Genomic DNA, 21,596 nt, shown 5'->3' with positions numbered 1-21,596 from the left:
CATACTGTCATATTTAAGATGATCCTATTCTTGTTCAGGAAATGTATGTGACTGCAGAACAGAGCCATCTTCAATCTTTTTTTTTGTTTTTGTCTCCTCAGGGATCGTTTCCGTACCTCAGTTAATGTGGTTGGAGACTCATATGGGGCTGGCATCGTCTACCATCTGTCCAAGGCAGAGCTGGAAGCTCTAGACGCCCAACATGGGAAGTCTGATGACATTGAGATGATGACCAAGACCCAGTCCTACTATGATGACCTCAAAAACCATCATGAAAACAACTCCAACCAGTGCGTCTATGCTGCTCAAAATTCAGTCTTATTAGATGATTGCAAGGTACAAGTCACGCTTATGGACGTAGAGACATCTACATAACACATCCCTGCATGCTCTACATGTCTCTTTTGCATGTTTGCATATGCACAAACATGTATGTGTGTATGTACATACATGGTAGCTACAGCATAATTGCATATGTACTCATATTTCTTTGCTTCTTTTCTCAGAGTATATTTTGAGCATTTTACAACATAATATTGTATGTTTTTTTTTTTTTTTAACATCAGTGCATCAAAATCTATATCAAATCAAATAATTTATTACTATTTTCATTAAAAAATTTCATTTTCATTACTATTAAGCAGCTTTTTTCCTACATCAGTTATTTGAATGTTATGTGCAGTTTAGCTAAATTCAATGGAGATAATCAGCTACAAGCTATACCTGTCAAAGCTCCTTTCCACCAGCAGGCCGAATATTCAGGGCATGGTGTGGAGCGGGTTCACTTGAGCATGATACGAATGCAAACCGTTAGCAAACTGTGCTGCGTAAAACCTGCAGTGATGTGATAAAGCGTTTAGTGCAGTATACGGTAACACTTTAGATTACAACCCGCAAAGAACTACGTAAGTATACTGAATTTACAGTGTACGTTTCTGTAATTATAGTGTACCTATAAAGAACATATGTGTAGGTATGTAGGTATATAACACAAAGTAAGTAAACTGAAGTTACAGCGTAACTTTTTTTAAATTAAATTGTACCTCCGTGTAGGTATAGTGGAATAATATGTAACAACCTGTAAAATTACAAATCATATATACTATAAGTATTTTGAAACTAAGGGCTACCTATTCTAATATTATATGGTATGGCCAACAATAATCTTATGTTTGGGAGTGATTTAGAAAGATATAGGCCTACTTTTTATCATTTTATACTGGTATTTTGTTATAGGCCTAGGTATTTTTAACCATTCTATTATTAAAGTAAACATGATGGAGATTACTGAACAACAAAACTGGACATCTAGTGAAATGAGTTCATGAGTTTCAGTTCCAACACCACTATCACCAAATAACTGCATGATATACCATCAAGGTTCAATGCAGCTTAAAACAAGCTTACCTCTTTCCAGCTGTTCACAGAAAAAATACATGATACAACAGTTGTATTTCAGTGGATGTTTTTATAGCAAAAAAAAAGGGGGGTTAATTTGGCCATCAAACAATTAAATTAAAACTAGTGCAATATTTTTTCTCTGTAATTACTGTGCAAATATACACTTGTTCTGTGTTTAAGCCCAACTTGTTCCTCCCTTATTCCATGTAGTTACAGGGTAAGTGGTAGGGGTGTAACGATACACGAATCGCGGTTGAACGATTCACGGGCATTTTCCAAATGGAAGTGATCATCCCTATCCCCTTGGAGTGGGGACTTGGGAGTGAGCAGGGCACGTGCGTGTCATTATGTAGTCGTTTGGAATGCACTTGGTGAAGGGAGCGTAATTTCCTCATTATCTTCAGCTGGGATGTTCCCGTGACAACGCAGCACGGTGTGCGTCAGCAGATGTCTCTGTTTAAATGTCAATAGTCTTTTTATTGTTGTTAGCATAACTGTTGCAAATAAACATACATTTTATATTTTAAAAGTTTTAAAATATGCTATATAATATATAAAAATAATATATATAAAACTTTTAAATTATGAAATGTATTTTTTTTTATGCGGTTGTCCGCCAGTGAATCTGCTGACGCACACCGTGCTGCATTGTCACGGGAACATCCCAGCTGAAGATAATGAGGAAATTACGCTCCCTTCACCAAGTGCATTCCAAACGACTACATAATGACACGCACGTGCCCTGCTCACTCCCAAGTCCCCACTCCAAGGGGATAGGGATGATCACTTCCATTTGGAAAATGCCCGTGAATCGTTCAACCGCGATTCGTGTATCGTTACACCCCTAGTAAGTGGCTATAACAAATTGCTCTGAAACGATTGTTTATACAGTAGGTCATACATACATACATTATATATCAGGTAATATATCAGTAAATATGGTGACTGTTTTATTTAATTAAAATATTGGGTTTTTAAATTAAAATCACACACAATATGACAACAGTAACAATACAGGCAACCGATAATAAAAGATAAAAATGTATTACACCAGTTCAGAAAAAAGCAAAGCAACTCCCTACTTATAAAGCTTATACAGTTAAACCAAATTCTTTTGAAAAGCTTGTTTAAGAACAAATTTAAGATTTTGTTCAATTTGTTCATGTTTTTCACCCACTGACGAAGAACTATTATGGCCAAACCATCACGTCATTAAACACTGAAAGTCAAGATTAATGATGATGACACTATGTATTATAGTGAACTGACAGGATTTTACCGTTTTGATCCACGTCCTCAAGCACCATTTTGACTAACGTTAGTTTACAGTTCCCGGTTTCAGTTGCTGCTCAATATTGTGAGAACATACTCGGACAAAACCCTCCAGTTTTAAAAGAACACATTCCAGTCAGTTTCGAAAATCTCTCTGCTCTTCCCTTCAATTAGTTTTCTTGTATTTTCGACACATATTCCTGTCATGAGCACCCCAAATACAGACTCGTCTCAAGCACCATTTGTTTCCACTTCCCGATCACCGCATTCACTGTTCCAGTTTTAAACGAACACAATCCAGACAGTTTCAAAGTTGTCCCTCATCTGCGCTTCGATTAGTTTTTCCTATTTTCCACATGTTTCCATCTTCAGCACCGCAGACACGGATTTCATCGCACACAGAACCGTTCGCGTTTGAACCTCTACATTCCTAACCAGGGTTGCCAGGTTTTCACAACAAAACCCACCCAATTGCTACTCAAAACTAGCCCAATCACGTTTCGAGAGGGGTTCCCCGGGAAAACCGCGGACTTGCCAACACTCTTCCTAACCCAGGACCGTCGGGTTACTAATATCAACCCAAATTGGGTCAAATCAAGTCAGCTTCCTAACCCAACAGTCTCAACTGAGCGTTTGGATTGAAACAATAACCCAGCGTGTTTTATATGTGTAGGCTATAAAAAAGTACACAGTGTATGTTTTTGCTAAATCGCTTGCAAATATAAGATTGTTGTTAGGTCATAGCCTACATACCACGTAATATTAGAAAAGGTACCCCTTAGTTTCAAAATACTTACAGTAGAAATAATTTGTAATTTTACAGGTTATTACCCCTTTACTTCACATATTATTCCCTTATACCTACACGGAAGTACTGAATAGCTACACTATATGTACAAAAAATTTACACTGTAAATTCTGTTTACTTACGCAGTACGTTGCGGGTTGTAATCTTAAGCGTTACCCAGTATACTATTATTCTACAAGGCTTTTTCATCAACTATCTAGCACATTAAAACTCATATATCAATGTAGTACTCATATAATATTGTGTCCTACGTAGCTAGATTGGGAACCTTCCCCTTTCTGCATGATGTGAGCATCCCATACAACACAAACACTCTAGGGTTTATTCACAGTATCATGCCATCACAAATTCTTGCGTGACCAAAGTAACATGCATCCTAATCTTAAAAAGAAACTATAACCGTTGCAACTGGCAAGCATCTTGTCGCATGGTTTGGCAACAATAACCCTTCAGCCTGATGGTGGAAAACAGGCTTTATTCAGCTCTGATGTATTTATGAGACGGAGGCTTTATTGAGTTTAAGTGATTATTAAGTTAAGCCTAAAGTTCACATACATATGCTGATAATCAAGTTTGAGAACATCAGCAATTAAGCATTGCCTGAGACTAAACAAACTTTTAGGAGAATTAAAAATGAAAGAGTAGACCAGTCCTCCTGAGTAGACACATCTTCATCTTCATGTTTGTTTTTTGGTGTATAATAGACAGAATGCCTGCTCCTGTTTTCTGCTGTCTGTTGTGCTTGCATGCTCTGGAAGCAAACAATAACTTAACAAAAACTAACCCAGTTTATCAAAAATGCAATCCATTGTAGAAGCCTTGCAAAGTAACCACTCATAAATGCTTGTACTATTGTTGTACCTTGTTATTTATATTTATTTTTTAATGAAAAATGAAAATGTTTTGTTGAATGTCATAGAGCAGTTTGTGTTTTTGTCATTCAATATTCAACATATGATGGAATGGTGAATGGTGAAAGGTGAATGGTCAAATGGCTTTAGTGTCAAGGTGTACAGTATGTATCTTGGAGCACAGAATTCTAAATGACAGAAACAAAAGTATTCATCGCTATGCAATGTTTTATAGTAAAAATGAAACAACTGCATATATATTTCCTGAATAAAATAGAGTTAATGTTAATCTAAAAAAGAGGCCAAAAGCAGAAGTGTCAGAGGAGTGTGGCACGGAGAGGAGACCTGGCTGGCATCTTTAGCTGAAGTAGACACTGATCGCAAGCATTCATTACGACACCAGCACAGGCAGTTAGATTGTGAATATAATTAGTGTAAATTTTAAACAAGCACATCAAGAATGATACCTGTAATGATACCTATAACCATAACAACTCTAAGAGAATCTGGCTGTTAAGCCTGAAGTCATACGTCTTTGCTAGTTCCAAACTCTCCTTCAGATCACAAAAGCAAACAGCACACAGTGTTAAAGTGAGAGTTTACCCAAAAATGCAAGGGTACTACCACGATCAAGGCATAGAAACGTAGTAAGGGCATCGTTAAAATAGTCCATCAGTGGTTCGACTGTAATATTACGAAGCTACGAGAATACTTTTTGTGTGGAAAGAAAACAAAAATAACAACTTTATTTGACAATTGAGAGTATTATGATGCATGCGCATGCTTTGCTCTGAACGCAAACGACACATACACATGCATGTTCAACGTCAGTAGCACCACGCGCATGCATTGTTTACGTGCAGGAAAAGCAGGCGCATGCATCATGATAACTCTCCAAAATGGCTCTACAGTCACGTGGAGGAGAAGGATTATTGAATAAAGTAGTTATTTTTGTTTTCTTTGCACACAAAAAGTATTCTCGTAGCGTTGTAAAATTGCGGTTGAACCACTGATGTCACATGGACCCTTACTACATTTCTGTGCCTTGATCGTGGTAGGACCCTTGTTCTCTATTGAGGGTCAGAAAGCTCTCGATTTCATCAAAAATATCTTAACTTGTGTTCCAAAGATGAACGAAGGTCTTATGGATTTGGAATGACATGAGGATGAGTAATTAATGACAGAATTTCCATTTTTGGGTGAACTATCCCTTTAATATACAAAACACATGGTGTGCTGGACAGTACTACCGAAAAATCATGATCTTGACCCCTGTCTTCAGAATGAAATCTCACTTTGCCTGACAGTGATTGATCTTTTCTGAATTGTTAAAATATTGATGTCTTTGGCGCTGTAACCAGAGCCTGTAGTTTACACCGTGAGTTTTTAAAAGCTCAGCTTAAGGTGTGCTGTCAATGAATTGTGCTCATAAACGGCTGTTGTGACGGTATTCTCACTTGAAACCGAGTCAAAGCTTTGACCCAGAAACATTACTATCGGTCAGTACGATGGTAACAACATAAAGGAGCAACACAATATTGTTCCGCTATCCGGATCACTTTCAGAACAGCCATCTGTCCGACTTTTACATTTTACATTCAAATGATCTTTTTGGTTGCATTTGTTTGCTGAAAGGATCGTACTTTTGCTAAAGGTCTTAGAATTCTTTGCTCCAAAGCTCCGGAGAGATCTTACATTTACTGTTGAACGTTCACATGGATATGCACTCAAATCTGTCGATAACTCTTTCAGGTAACCTTGGCAGCCACAAACGGCTCAACCGCGGAGTACACGCTCGTTGAGGAAGAACCTTGGAAAAACGATTAATGCAAGCACACAGACCCCGGCACCCCAAAAGAGAGAGAAAAAACAACCTGTATTCATGCACATAGAACAAATGGGTTTTGTAGTTTATTTGTATGGTTTCTATTCTTTTCTAACATGTTTAACAATATTATATTGTCTCATGTAACACAACAATGTGAGGCCAAAAGCTCACACATGCAGCTGACATAATGTTATTAAGGCAGTTATATAAATTATTTGCGATGCTAATAAATATATACATAAACTTCCAAACGTACATATTTTGAAAAGGGGTGAAAAATGTGAATTGTTCAGACAGATAACAAAGCTTCTTGCAGAGCCATCGCCCACTGTTGTTTATATGACGGAAACCTGCTCGTCTGCCTCCAGTTCTTTTGGCCTCACGCTGAGCTAACTTGCACGACACTGTAGCACCTCTCGGTCCGAACAAATCTTACAGCCGCTTCTCAAAAGGCTAATATGGTGTTGCTAGGATACAAAAGTAGGGACGGAGGCAACCGCACAGAGATGGAAGGAAACGCACAAGCCGCGTTTATTTGGAGAGCCTCCTCCCCTGGAGCTGCTTTTATCACGTCGCTCACAGGAGTGGGGGGTTTTCTGTCAAGGAAACGGATGGTAGGGTGTTTCTCGTATGTATGTTGGTGAATCAGTGGCACAATAGCACAAAAACCTTTCAGGCCATTATATTTACCATTTCAGGTCTTATAATATGCAATGCATGCCTTACGTTTAGTTCACAATAAAGCACAAATTGTCTATTTATGTTTTTCAACCAAAACATACAGTGAAAATACAGCTGATGGCTTCAGTGTTAAAAATCATCAACCTTTGAGATTCCAGAAGCACATCTTTTCAAATAGCATGCCTGTTTTTAAATGATTTGGTGTGGTGTGCACTATAACCGGGACTGGCATTATTAACAACTCCATTTTGATTACTAATATGTCCAGTATGCTGAGAGTGCTCAACCCATCTAAAGTAGATCAATGCCTTTGCCCACACACAGTATGTATTCAATTTGTATTCTACAGTTGCTCTAAAGTTTTTCCTTCCACTGGTGAGATATAGAGATAATACTCAGGCATATAAAATATATTCTCTTTTTTTTTTTTCTTTTGTCAGGGAAAACAAAGACATTGCTAATGCTAAGGCCCAGTTAGCCTGCTGGAGAGAACTGTTTACCTGTTTTTATAATCCAAGTAGGTTTAAATGCCTAATTTTTTTTTTTACTTCTATTTTAAATGAGCTGAAGTTCTTACCTCAGAGAGACATCGCCAAGGCTATTGTAACTATTTTTAAGCAGTTTTTCTTTTGAACTTTGGAAATCACATCTAAACTAACTACAAAGCCAAGTAGTATTACAATGAAAGGGTTAAATCATCATAAAGAGGAGGATTTTGTAACTGAGCTGAGCCAAAACGCTACCTCTGGATGTACTATCCTCTTATTCATCTCTGACAGCATCTATCCCTCATATTGCAAATGACTGTTTCTTAGCCCCGTAATGCTGCAAAACACTCATAGGCCCAACTTTCCATCACTTCCTGTCGGACTGACCAATCAATACGCACATTCCACATACCTCACTATGCCAATCAGAGATTCAGACAAAAATACTTTTTCTTTCAAACGAGTGATAAATCCAGATGAAAACACTTCTTCCCTGTGTATGATCTTTGATCACAAGATTCTAAAAAATTTCTTTTTTTTCTTTCTTTTTTTTTTTAATTTGTGTATTTGTTTGAGAATTATTTTAAACACTACCCTGTGTCTGACAAAGCTAAACAAAGATACCAACTCTACCCTTAGTATGTCTAATTAAAGACATCTTGCTATGATGCTTTGCATACTAAACAGCTCTTTGATGTTCCAGTATTCTAACCCTTGCCAAGAGAATAATTGCCATATGAGCACAAGTTCATGTTGCCACATTATATAGTGTGTGGAATCGTAATGTGAATTTTAGATGTTGTGAGTGTTACCCATCAAAAGGCAGACGTTTGAGACTGCTGAGATTGTTTGGTCACTGAGCGTTGAGCCACACTTGTGTTTTATCTCACTGTTAGAAGCATGGATATTTAGTGTTTTTGCACCAGTTTCTTAAAAAGCATGAATTTGAAGTGCCTCCTTGCACTTTGTGTATATATTAAAGGCAGGGGCGTCGCTAGTGGGGGAAGAGCGGCCCTGATCTATTGTGGGGCCCCTCAGGGTCCTCTCAACCCCCACTGAAGGGACCACAGTCCACGATTCCTGTCGAAGGATATTGACCCAATGAAATGTGCTTTACAGGGGGCCCAGAAAACCTAGCGAAGCCACTGATTGTAGGTTAGTTGAGATAGTGTTTAATTGATGTGACATTTTTAATAAAGTGTTTTTGTAATCCTATAGAAATTATACCCTCTCTGTGCTGCATAAGGTTAAATTCTATACTGAAATAGAAAGGTAGTACTTTGCTTGAGTTTAATTCAGACTAGCTCTCTCAGCAATTTCATATCAATTATTCTATCTGATCTATGTTTGGAATGTTTTTCCCTACATAAATTTGTGTTCCTACATTTCTATGTAATCTAACATCAGACTCAAAAAAGAAGATATTTGTATATTATACATAGCATCTCAAAATATTGAAGCTATATTTTTGAAGATGTTATACAATAAACATGTTGTCTTAATGTGATCATGAGAACATGTCGTCTTATATATGCTTATGTGTTATATGTACATCAAAAATTTGTAACATCCTAAAGTTATAAGATATGCTGAATTTGAATATACTTGATGATATAAAGCACACTGTATTAAGTCTGTGTTGAGCCACATCCACAGCCTCTGTAAAACATTTCTCAGTTTCATGCTGTCTGTCTTGCACTTGACTTTCCAATGTTTCTTTTCAGTTTTTCTTATGTATTTTATACATGCACACAGACACACACAAAAAGTTACAGGCAATTGTTTTTTTTTTTGTTTTTTGTTTTTTTTTCTAGAATAACCCAGGTTTATTATTTTGACTTAATTGAGTACATCTGAAACCATCATTAGTAGATGGTTTGCATTTCTTATATTGGTCTTATACGTAAACCCATCTGTTCTTTTCTCTCACCATTTTTGTGATGTGTTTTTTTTTTATGTAAAGGGAGAAGAAACTATAGTCAAAAGGAAAGTGGTAAAATAAATGATTTCCTGTGTCTTAGCTGTGAAATAAAAGTGAATTCATGCATATCAATATGTGTTGTACCATTGGTGTACATACAGTTATTATAACTAATAAATGTTGATTCATAACTAATTAAAGTCTTTTTTTATTGACGTGATAGGGTGTTTAATACAGGTAGATGAGGATCTAGTGGGGGAAGGGGGTTTGGAACTAATATAGTCGAGTGTGAAAGCACTTAAAGTGAGTCTATGCCAGTGAATAATGTGACTAAGCACGTGTTAGCACCATAGGAAATAAAGAGCAGTGGACCGAGAACAGAACTCTGAGGAACACATCGAGAAACCAAAGCTATAGGGAGAGAGTTTTCAGGCTGTTCCTGTTATGTAAATTCACCTTAAGTTCAACTTCAAGTTCAGTTTATTTCTAAATCACATTTAATCATGGCCACAGGCTGACCAAAGTGTTGTACAATAATTACAAAACACAGATTATAAGATTACAATAATTACAAGTACACAGAAAGAAATCAACAATAAATTAGAAACAATAAAACTGGATAATAATTACATGTTAAAAGCTGAGAAAAACAAATGAGTTTTGAGACTTTGGATTTAAACTCAGGTAAAGTGGAAGCCATTTTAACTTGAGCTGGTTATTCCACAATGTGGGGCCAGACACTTCAAAGGCTCTATTGCCCCTTGATTTGAAATTCACTTTAACAGTACAGAACAATCAAGCAGTTTTAGGACCTGCTGTATTAAACGTGACAGCACTCTAAAAATTATTATTTTTTAAATCTGTAAAAATAGGACACAATACACTGTATAATTTGAATGAATTTTTCCGTATTTATTTTTTACAGGTGTTTTACCAGTATTTTGAATTTTACACTTCATTGCATTGTGTTTTAGTTAACATAAATGTACGCAAAATTAATGGATAATGCCATGTGTAATGAGCTGCCAGTTCAGCAGCTTTACACCGTTTCATTTGAGAAAAACTACCATTAAATACACACTGAAACTCAAAGATCTTCACTACAAACCACCAGAATAAAATTTTGTTTTAAAAAAATTCAATGTTTTGATGTAAATAATGTATTACTTTTTCATTTGACTATAAATATGATTGATTCAATTGTTAAAGTTTTATTACTTCATATCGTTAGACATTATTTTTTATTGATATATTTGGGGGGGGATAGATTTCATGGGACCCTAAATTAAAAGGTAGGTTACCTCGGCGCTTCCTCCTTCGGCAGAGGACCAGGAGCTTAACCTTCTCTGCCCTGTCATAACTTGGGCTCAGCTTGAAAACCCCTGCTAGAAAGGATTCGGACCGTCAAATCGATATGTAGTGTTGTTGGTCATAAAGTACGCAACCGAGAGACATGGTACCAGAAAAACCAAAAACAGAGAGGCAGTGTAGTCCCTTAATATTTCATTTCTCTATTTGCATAATGGTTATTTGGTTTATTTCAAATTTGTAGTTAATGAAATGTGACATAATGGATATAAGTGTATGTTAAAATGTTGAATGAGGGCAATATGCTTGTGATGTGGTATAATGTAAATGTAATTTGAATGTTCTTCTTGGGTAATTGACAGACTCTGGTGAGCCAATCAGAAATAGGGCAGAGGCGGTGCATGCTAAGACTGTGAGAGCAGAGGATGTGCTGCTGTTCATTGAGCAACAAAAGAACTTACACAGGATAAACTAATGTTTAATGTTGTGAAAACTAGTTAACATGACACAACATGACACAGCCACTTGTTTGCTTCTTTTGGTCTTTAGATAGATGATATCTTTGATATTTGAGTGCTATTTTACAATTTAAAAAATTGACACAATTTGCATTGTTAAAAGCGCTATACAAATAATAGTGACTTGACTTGACTTGACTGTAATGAGTCCACTGAAAAGGGGAGTTGAAGAACCTAAGTGCAGCATTTATTTAGTCCCAAAAATGAGCAGGTACAAAAGACAAAGACATGGCATGGCGTAGCTTGACCTGACTAAACTAAACAAGAATCCAGACATGAATAAACGCACGAACACAGCAGATTACACAAACAATACTCGACACCAAACAAGGGCAACATGAGGGCAATAAATACTAAATAATACAAGTCACATGACAGAATCCAAGCAATGATCAAACAAAGCACATGACTAAAGCAACCAATCAGAACAAGACACACTGAACATCGGAACCAATAGCAAAGCCATTAGAAGGCAAGCCTGCAACCTTTAGCCAAAAAAGCGTAATGGCTAATGTTAATGCAAAGGAGACCAGAGGATGTCAATGGAGGAGAGGCTTCACTACGCTGAATAAACAGCTTTTTAGAGGAAACAGCTTATTTAATGAATCGACAGCCTATCTGCTAATCTTCAACATGTTTTACACTAAACAGTACTTTTGGATTTAACTATTTTTAGTTTTTTGTCTAAATTAGTTTTTGGAAAGTTACTTCGCATTGAGCAAAGGTGTACAGTACTTTGGCATATTTCTTACGTTATTACCTTAAAGCAAAATGCCTAAATCTGCACAAAAACAACCATGTGCTGTTAGCAAAGTAGTGAACAGTGATGGCAGGGTAGCTAACAGTGATCATGATTATGAAGATGGGATGATTCATGATTTGGCAAATGAAGAATAATTTCCCTCACTTCCCTTAAAACCCAGCTTTTTTTGCTCCAATCGCCAAGAAACCTATGCTTTTCCAGTTCAATGCAGACAACTTGAAGTCTGATGAGATTGTCACTAAATTGGCTCATCTCATCAATATAAGAAGCGATGCGCTAGAAGAGATGGTCAAAGCTACACGAGGAGAAATTAAGGACTTAAAAGAAAAGTTGGGCTCCATTGAAAGACGTGTAGAGATAAATGAACAATCTACTCTGACCTGCATGAATCGTGTGGTAACATGGAGCGTTACAGCAGGAGATGGAACATGAAAGTGCACGGCATCCCAGAAGCGGCGAAGGAGAATGTTCGCAAGGAGGTGATTCGTATCTGTCAAGAAGTGTTACCGCAAGAAAGAGATCAGTTGCCAGCTGCGATTGATGTAGCGCACCGGTTGGGATCCAAGCGTTTGAATGAGTCAAGGCCTCGAGCTGTCATCGTTCGCTTCGCGGTGAGGAGATACAGGGAGGCTGTGTGGAAAGCTGCGAAAAACTGCTCGTTCCTTCGAGATCACGGCTTGTGTTTCACCGAAGATTTAACGAAAGAGGACAGAGATTCAAGGCAGAAATTATGGCCTTTAATTAAAAAATTCACGAGAAGAGGGTAAATCAGCATACTTTGTTGGAGGCCGAGGTTTTATTAACAGCATGGAACTGTAAAAGATACATAAGCATGTTGTGTTCCACTTGAAAACTGAGGTTTGTTATTCCATGTTAGTGAAAGTGGCCAACAGAAATTGTCCTCTTGTTGTTGCTTTCCAGTTATACTTTCAAGGGGATAACTGCCAATTGAAAGGCTATTGATCAGTTATCCTTGTTGTAATTATTTTTAAAGGTGCTGATCTCGGCTCAACCTGAGTTTTTAAGTTTCTTATATTTATCCAAAGGTTTACTTCATATTACATATTTTTCCATTTGTTCTGTTAATCTTTTAATGCTAGGGGGCTGCGTAATAATATTAAAGAAAAGTCAAGTCAAGTCATCTTTATTTATATAGCACTTTTAACAATACAGATTGTGTCAAAGCACTTAACAGTATCAAATTGGAGGATAGAGTGTCAGTAATGTATAATGATAAGATCAAACACTCAATTTTCAGTTAAAGGCATTTCATTATTGAATTCAGAGATGTCATTGTCTAGCTCAGTTTAGTTTAAATATTATCTGTGCAATCAAATCGACGATAATCGCTAGAAATTAAGTGTCCCCAACTGAGCAAGCCAGAGGCGACAGCGGCAAGGAACCAAAACTCTCTCTGTGACAAAAAGCACAATTTTTATTTGCTAAACAATACAGGTCTGATTTTTGTTATATACAAGAAGCTCATTCAGTTAATGATGATGAGAATGCTCAGTGGGGGAATTCAATATGGTTTTCCCATGGTTCTGAACATTCAGCCGGGGTAATAACACTTAAGAATAGATTTCATGGTGAAGTTGTGCAATCTGTAAGTGATCCTGAAGGTCACTTTGTTTGTATGTTACTCAATTGTAATGATATATTTATTATTACAGCTAATATTTATGGGTATAATAGGAAATTAGAAAATGATAGTCTTTTGGGGACTGTCGAGAACACGTTTAAAGGTTGGTTGGACAAATATCCAAATGCTTATATAATAATGGGAGGGGACGTTAACATTATTCAGGATTATGCTGTAGATAAATGGCCACCAAGTTGATCAAATTCAACAATCTTAAAGATATTTGGAGAGTTAAACACCCAAATGACATGGCTTTCACGTGGAGTAACAAGTCAGGCTCTAATCCAGGGATACTCAAATCTGGCTCGCAAGATCCACTTTCCTGCAGAGTTTAGCTCTAACAGAAATGTTATTTAACATTATGTAGGCCTATTCTTGGAAATGTGCTGCCTGCAGAAATCACACAGAACGGAACGAAATGTTATAATTTCATATTAAGTAAACGAGTAAACAATTTAATAATGCAATTGAAAACAAGGTCATTGATATGACAACTAAAAACAACAATAATAATAAAATTAATTAAAATAACACTTTATTTTAAGTGACTATTCAATTCACCATCTAATGATACTATTTTCCTATTTTGATATTGTAAAGTTGCTTTGACACAATCTGTATTGTTAAAAGCACTAAAGGTGACTTGACTTGACTTTTGCAACTTCAGTGTAGTGGATTGTAATTTATCACAACTGCTGCTGCCTTACCTGATGCGTGATTACTGGCAAGGTAAGGCAAAGCAATTCATTTGTAAAACACCATAAAAAAAAAACAACAGCTAGATGCCCAATGTGTTGTACAGCTTTTAAACATACATTACGCCCCACTAATATACAGCATAGAGACCACACAACATTAAAAGACAAAATATTACTAAATAAAGATCTACAAAAAAGCCAGGAAAAAAAAGATGAATTTTCAAAAGGGATTTGAAAGACCCCATTGTGGAGATTGTTGTAATATTTAACTGCAAACTGTTCCAATGTCTCGGAGTCATCACTGAAAAAGCACGGTCACCCCAAAATGTATGTTTCTCCCTAGGGACAGTCAAAAGTTTCTGGTCATCAGACCTAAGTGATCTGGATGGTGAGTATGGTTGTAATAAATCTGAAAGATATGGTGGTGCAAGACCATTTAAAGATTTAAAAACAAACAACAAAATATTAAAATCAGTCCTATAACGGACTGGCAGCCATTGTAGAGAAGAAAGAATAGGGGTAATATGGTCATGTTTCTGAGAGCCTGTCAGCAATCTTGCAGCAGCATTCTGGACAATTTGTAATCGAGACAAAGTTGACTGATTAATCCCCACATACACGGAATTGCAATAGTCCAGACGTGAAGAAACAAATGCATGCATCACTCTCTCGAAATCATAAAAGGACAAAAATGGCTTGACCTTTGTCACTGAAGCAGCTCCAGTTAGCAAGAGCTTTCGGTGTGAGAGTGCAAAATATTCAGTGCCTTCAGCCTTTCTTGTTGATTGGACGGACTCGTGACTCCCAACAAATCAGATGGGCGGTGGGCAGACGTTGCTCTTAGCCACAAAGTGGTGAGTTCTGAACAGAGTATGTGAGCAGAGTGAAGTGAGAGCGGAACGGCGTGATTTTTGAGTGAGGAGTGGATTTTTTTGACAGATAGTTAATCTCCAATCTAAACTAATGCGCTGCTACATTATGTACATTGCCGCACATAACATACAGATTGTGCACATATAGAAACATTCAGCAGTGCAAAAAATTGGTAGTTCAGCTTAAAAATGGTAGTTACAGCTTATTCTTTCTGTTTCTGAAGGAACTACAACCCTCAGACAAGTGAGTTAAACAGTCATTTAATATAGACATAGGCTAATTATAGTGATCAAATAAACCATGTTAAAACTATTCTTTTGTATTGTGAATTAAGTTTTAATTTAACAAGTTCTGAACAGAAATTTTGTGATATTTCAAAACATACTGAAATACTTTAGCTGCAAATTTCGGCATGAAGCGAAGGCGGAGCAGTGTTTCTGATCAGTTGAGCGAGGAGCGGGAAATAGTGAACCTGGAGCGGAGTTGGGGCAGAGTGATTATTGAACGCCTGGAATGAGGAGGGGAAATTGTTGCCGCTCACAAACATCCCACAATCAGCCCCTAATAATAATTCATTTAAAACTTTTACCAGAGCGGTCTCTGTACTATGAACAACTCTAAAACCAGATTGGAATTTGTCCAGGAGATCATTCTCCCACAAAAAAGGGGTAATTTGAGTCAGAACTACCTTCTCTAAAACCTAAGATAAAAACAGTAGATTAGAAATGGGGTGGAAATTGTTCAACTCTGTAACCTCAGAGTTACCTTTTTTTTATTAAAGGAGAAACCACTGCATGCCTAAAACAAGATGGGACACAACCCTTGGATAGGGAAATGGACTGGAATGGAGTGGAAGATGATTTCATGTGCCTAACTAAGTCCGTTCAAACCAGTAGGGAGACATGATCAAAACCAGAGGTGGAAAGTCCAGGGGCCAAAGAGTAAAAGTCCTGCCATATTTTTCTTCCACCCATGAACTCAGCAGCTGATTTCACCAGAGGAGGAACCAAGACATTCCTTTCAAATCCCAAGTCCTCAAAGAGTTAAAGTTAATGATATAATTAAGTGACTAATTAAATGATGATTCAGCATTAGTAATGAACACCTGATGTTAACAATCAACATCACTGAAGAAAAGAGAAACACAAGAACTACAACTGACTTCAACCACAGCCTTGGATGAAATCAACTGGAAGAAAAAACCTAAAAAACATTGCCACCATAATTGTGGTCAGTGTTTGCTTTAGTTGGGCTCTTGAGCCTTTTAGTCATTCAAAGAAATTTGTTTCCAAGCAATTGCAATATTGTTTCACAGCAAGCATTTGTACAATGCTGAATTCAATCTGGAGGTAGCAGATTACTTTATGCTTTTGATGAGTGAATGTTCTTGGTTTAAATCTCTTTGGTTTATTAACTATATTTGACTATTGCAGAAAAAAAAAATGCTATTAAGCAAATGCCACCATAATACTTCAATATTGAGAAAAAAACAAACCTGTTTAGAATTAGGCTTTTAGACATGAACATTTATCATATGATCATCAACAGTGGTGACAATAATTATTCATACATAAGTTTTTCATGCATTGCAGCATAAAGCATTTTGTTGATTGTCACCATTGTTGAGATTCATATGCTGGTTCTTGATGTCTGTGTGTGTCTATAAAGTACCAGGCTTCAAATTTTTACATGAGTTACATAGATTTAAAATTAATTCACTGTAACTATTAGATAAACACTTTGCTTGCATGCTGTGGTGTCACATGATTGATTATGCAAAATCTAAACATATAAACAAAACAAGTTATTTTGAATATTATCAAACCAGCTCATGGTAACTATCTGATCACTTTAGTGCATTAACCTTTCTGCTTTACAACACCATATTCATTGTTATTGTAGAATTATTCCCTAATTCATCTGATATGCGATTCCCTGATCAGTCCTCTAACAGAAACGTGAGGAAGAGGTCAGATAAAATAGAAGTTGATTTTGATGATTTTTTAGTTCAAGGGATACAAAGAGACTGGAGTAGGGAGGTCAAGAAACAGGAGAAGAAGGAACGTCGCAGACGGGCCCAAGAGAGAGCGAGAGGACCAGAAGATCATCTTCAAGATGAAGGCAATATTGAGACTGATGAGAAAACAGGAAACTACGAATAAAAGAATAATGAAATTAATAAGAGAGATGATTGAATTATGTGATTATTCAGATGAACTGCAAAAGTTAACAAATGATTTAGAGACAGTGAAACTCTAGACTCCTGTTATAAAAATATGAGTGTTGAAAGCTATGTATAAATATATCCTATGTTGAAACCATAGATGATTATAATCTTGTAGGTTTAACAGTTATATAGTTGCTGTGCTTATTTTGTAACATGACGGTTAAAAGCAAGAGGATGCACTTTGCATTTCCATGCAAGGTGGAACCTTTAGCTAAACCGTGGCATAAGATGCTCTTAACACCTGCTAGAGGTGTTATATTGTGGTTTAGGTATATAGTTCTATATGTTGCTTATGTTTGAAAAAGGTGTCATAATTTTTCCTACAGTTTAAAATAGAACTAGACACGCTTGCTATCTAGAGATGTTGTAATATTTCCTTCTGAACTTTTGACATTACTTTTGTACAGACTCTGACATAAAGGTCATGTTTCCTGCCTGGGATGGAGGAGGCAGTTACAAGCGGTGCAAGAACTATATAAATGCTTGTTAGAATATATGTCAGGGCCGACATTTCGTGGTGAAGACTATTCGCTATTATTTTGTTGTTATTTGCTTATGAGTTATTTGTTTTTTAATAAAACGAAACCAATGCTTTGGTGATTCGTTAACCTTTTTAAACAAGTCTCTGAGTGATTAATTAATAATAATAATAACTCGTTATCTGAACCTGAATATATTTTAAACGAGCTCCAAGAGGTACGAATTTGACTGAGCCAGGACGGTCACCAGCGGGGAAGCATCCGGAATCATTAACAGCATCTATCCAGATAAGAGGTAAATATGCATTCGCTATTTGTGAGATACTTATGGATGATGAAGATGTGAATTATGGATTTTTGGTTCTTTTAACCGGTATACAAGCACAACATTATAGAAAGAGATCTAAAACAGGAAGTCAAGGGTCAAGAGCCCAACTAAAGCAAACGCTGATCTCCATGATGGTGGCATCATTTTAACCAATAAAACATCAACATCTGATCGTCTGTAATTCTCAATAACAGCAGGTGTTCATCACTAATGCACAATCATCATTTAATTAGTCTCTTAATTATCTCATTAACTTTAACTCTTTAAGGATTTGGGATTTGACTCGAGACTCGTTTGTGACTTGAAAGGAATGTCTTGGTTCCTCCTCTGGTGAAATCAGCTGCTGAGTTCATGGGTGGAATAAACACATGGCAGGACTTTTACTTTCTGACCCCTGGACTTTACACCTCTGGTAATTGTGTTCCAATTACAGCATTGACTTAGCTGAAATAAAAAACATCTTGAAACCATAGAGTATGAGAGTGAGCATCAGCAAAGATAGTCAATGATGACAATGTGGAGAGTGGTCTGGAGAAGAAATCAAAGTTGCAAAGTCCAGTTGAGCTTGATGTTACCTTGCATGTGCCTCGGACAGCATGGAGCTGCTTCACTCCTTCCCAGCCATTAAGAAGCTGTCTGCCAAGTTAAACACAGCCCTACCTGCATAAGTCAAGTCAAGTCAAGTCACCTTTATTTATATAGCGCTTTTAACAATACAGATTGTGTCAAAGCACTTTACAGTATCAAACTGGAGGATAGACTGTCAGTAATGTATAATGATAAGATTAAACACTCAATTTTCTCAATTATCAGTTAAAGGCATTTCATTATTGAATTCAGAGATGTCATTGTCTAGCTCAGTTTAGTTTAAATAGTATCTGTGCAATCAAATCGGCGATAATCGCTAGAAATTAAGTGTCCCCAACTGAGCAAGCCAGAGGCGACAGTGGCAAGGAACCAAAACTCCCTCTGTGACAGAATGGAGAAAAAAACCTTGGGAGAAACCAGGCTCAGTCGGGGGGCCAGTTCTCCTCTGACCAGACGAAACCCGCAGTTCAATTCCAACCGCAGACATGTCAGACTGTGTAAAGGGCTTATCTGATTCCCGTGGTCTTGTCCCGATGGAGCATTTTAATTTATAATTTAATGCATTTGTTATATTTGTGTTTTATTCATTATTTGAAGTTTTTCATTTATATGATTTATTCATTTGCTATAATTGTAATGTATAGTTTAATGCATTTATTGTTTCTCTGTGTATTTTTATAATATATACAGTGGGGCAAAAAAGTATTTAGTCAGCCACCAATTCTGCAAGTTCTCCCACTTAAAAAGATGAGAGAGGCCTGTAATTTTCATCATAGGTATACCTCAACTACACTGTAAATCCCAACAGTTAGGGTAACTCAAACCGATTGAGTAAACCAATTGCCTTAAAAACCTGACAAGTTAAGTTAACTCAAACTGTTTGATGAAACTTATTGTCTTAAAACATTTAAGTTTTTAGATCTAACAATTATGAGTGCACTGAACCTATTTCAGTTGAGTTCACTAAAATAAGATATGCATTGCAGTTAAGTAATTAAGTGATTAATTAAGTGCTGATTGAGCATTAGTGATGAACACCTGCTGTTAACAAACAGAATCACTGACAGAAAGAGAAACACAAGAACTACAACTGACTTTAGACACATGCTTAGATGAAATCAACTGAAATAAAATACATTAAATCTCAAGATCTGATTAAACAACCCCACAAACAGCATCTCCAGAACCAGACTGACTTTATTTCTGTCAGACATCTACAGAAGATCTTATTGAGAATTAACTAAGGTTTAGATGTTGATTTATTTTCATTTGAAGTAACCATGTTAGAGATCAGTGTCTGCTTTAGTTGGGCTCTTGACCCTTGACTTCTGTGTTGGTTGTTTTGTTTCTTCTTTTTCTCTGGCTGTTGTAACCATGTGTTCTTCGAACATATTTGTTGCAACTCAAAAGCCCAGAATAAATGATTAATACCGTTGATTAATAAATGAGTTACCGTTTAGGCTAATTGTCATTTGGTTATGTTCAGATGAATGTAAGAACCTGCATGTCTGTAGTCCTTTATCGTAGGCTTTTTCCACCTGCTCCAGACTGGCTAATGAAGAGGCTAAAAACTCACACAACCTCTCGGCCGCATCAAACTTCAGACTATAGCGTTGTTTCCCCTCCACGTGAAACACTCCAGCAAAGCTGCAGCTCCGTGAGCGCACTACTACAGGAGAAACAGGGCATTAACTACAGTAATGAGCCAATATTATTCATACAGTGCCACTCTAGAAGCAAGATTTTCTGAAACATAGTAGAAGAAGTGTGAGAAAGGAAACAATAATAGAGACTAAAGGTTTAGTGCAGATTTGAGCTTTAATCATAAAGAGGGAAAGAAGCTGATAACATAAAGATTAAGAGCACTTCACATCAGCCTGGCAAATTTAGATGTTACGCTGTTGGGGTGGATGCAGTAGGTGAGGCATCCCAGCTAGGAATGTTATTGTTTAAAGAATGTTCCGAGAACATTATATATGTTCTGGTAATGTTTTCAGCAGCAAGTTTTATTTTAGTTCCCAGAATATTCTCCTAAAACGTAGGATAACATTCTCTAAAAACATTCTAGAAATGTTTATTGATAACATTTATAGAACATTATCCCCTAACTTTCTAATAAAGATTTAAGTGGGAAGCTTCCCATTGGACATTGAATGTGGACTCAAATGTCGCTCAGATGTCAAATTTTGGTTGAAAGTAAAAACCCAACCTTTCTTTGATAAAGCTCCAACTTCATTAAATAACTCCAAAAACAGTATGTCCAGCTTTACTTATCATAAACCAGATTGATTTTATTTCTGTCATACATGTACAAAAGGTCTTATTGAGATTAATAGAGATTTGGATTTAGATGTTAATGTCTGTTTGAAAGTAATAGTTTGGTTTAATGTCACCATTGTGGTGATCAGTGTTTGCTTTAGTTGGGCACTTTGACTCTTGGCTTTTCAATGTTTTTTTTTAGCTGTTGTAGCTATGTTTGTTATGGCAAAAACAGCAAATGAATGTGATTAGATGATGCTGGTTGATTGCTGATGATTAAGATATCCTCACATATGAACCTCAACAATGGTGACCATTAAAAAAAAAAAAAAATCATGCAGCAATGCATGCCATGGATGAGTTTTGTACTATGCTAGCACCCAGCATGCATTGCAAAATTATTATTATATTTTTTTAATGGTCACCATTGTTGAGGTTCATAAGCTGATTCTTGATGTCTGTGTGAGTCTAATTGCTTCCGTAAATTAAAACTTTTTGTGGACAAACTGTTTAGAAAGTCCTTTATATTAACTGACTGTCACAGAACCAGTGGCTTTCAGAATCGCTTTTACTGGAATCAATACATTCATTTGACCATAGATTACACACACAATGAGATCAGCTCATTAATAGATGATTGTCATTATAAATATATAACAACCA

General features: G+C 36.6%; 1 protein-coding gene across 2 annotated transcripts in view; it reads left to right on the top strand.

The window, feature by feature from the left end:
- Positions 1-8,379, top strand: part of slc1a2b (solute carrier family 1 member 2b) — a 59,451-nt gene extending 51,072 nt beyond the window's left edge. The window contains exons 10-11 of one of the 2 annotated variants that reach the window (XM_058767771.1): positions 102-336; positions 6,085-8,379. In XM_058767771.1, coding sequence (XP_058623754.1) covers positions 102-336; positions 6,085-6,159 — 310 coding nt within the window. In that variant the 3' untranslated portion in view covers positions 6,160-8,379. The remainder of the gene's footprint in view (positions 1-101; positions 337-6,084) is intronic. The other variant, XM_058767772.1, reaches the window with a different exon arrangement.
- The last annotated feature ends 13,217 nt before the right edge of the window (positions 8,380-21,596 follow it).

This window comes from Onychostoma macrolepis, chromosome 25 (genome assembly GCF_012432095.1).
Source record: "Onychostoma macrolepis isolate SWU-2019 chromosome 25, ASM1243209v1, whole genome shotgun sequence".
Classification (NCBI taxonomy): Eukaryota; Metazoa; Chordata; class Actinopteri; order Cypriniformes; family Cyprinidae; genus Onychostoma; species Onychostoma macrolepis.
This window is presented reverse-complemented; position numbering and strand designations above follow the sequence as displayed.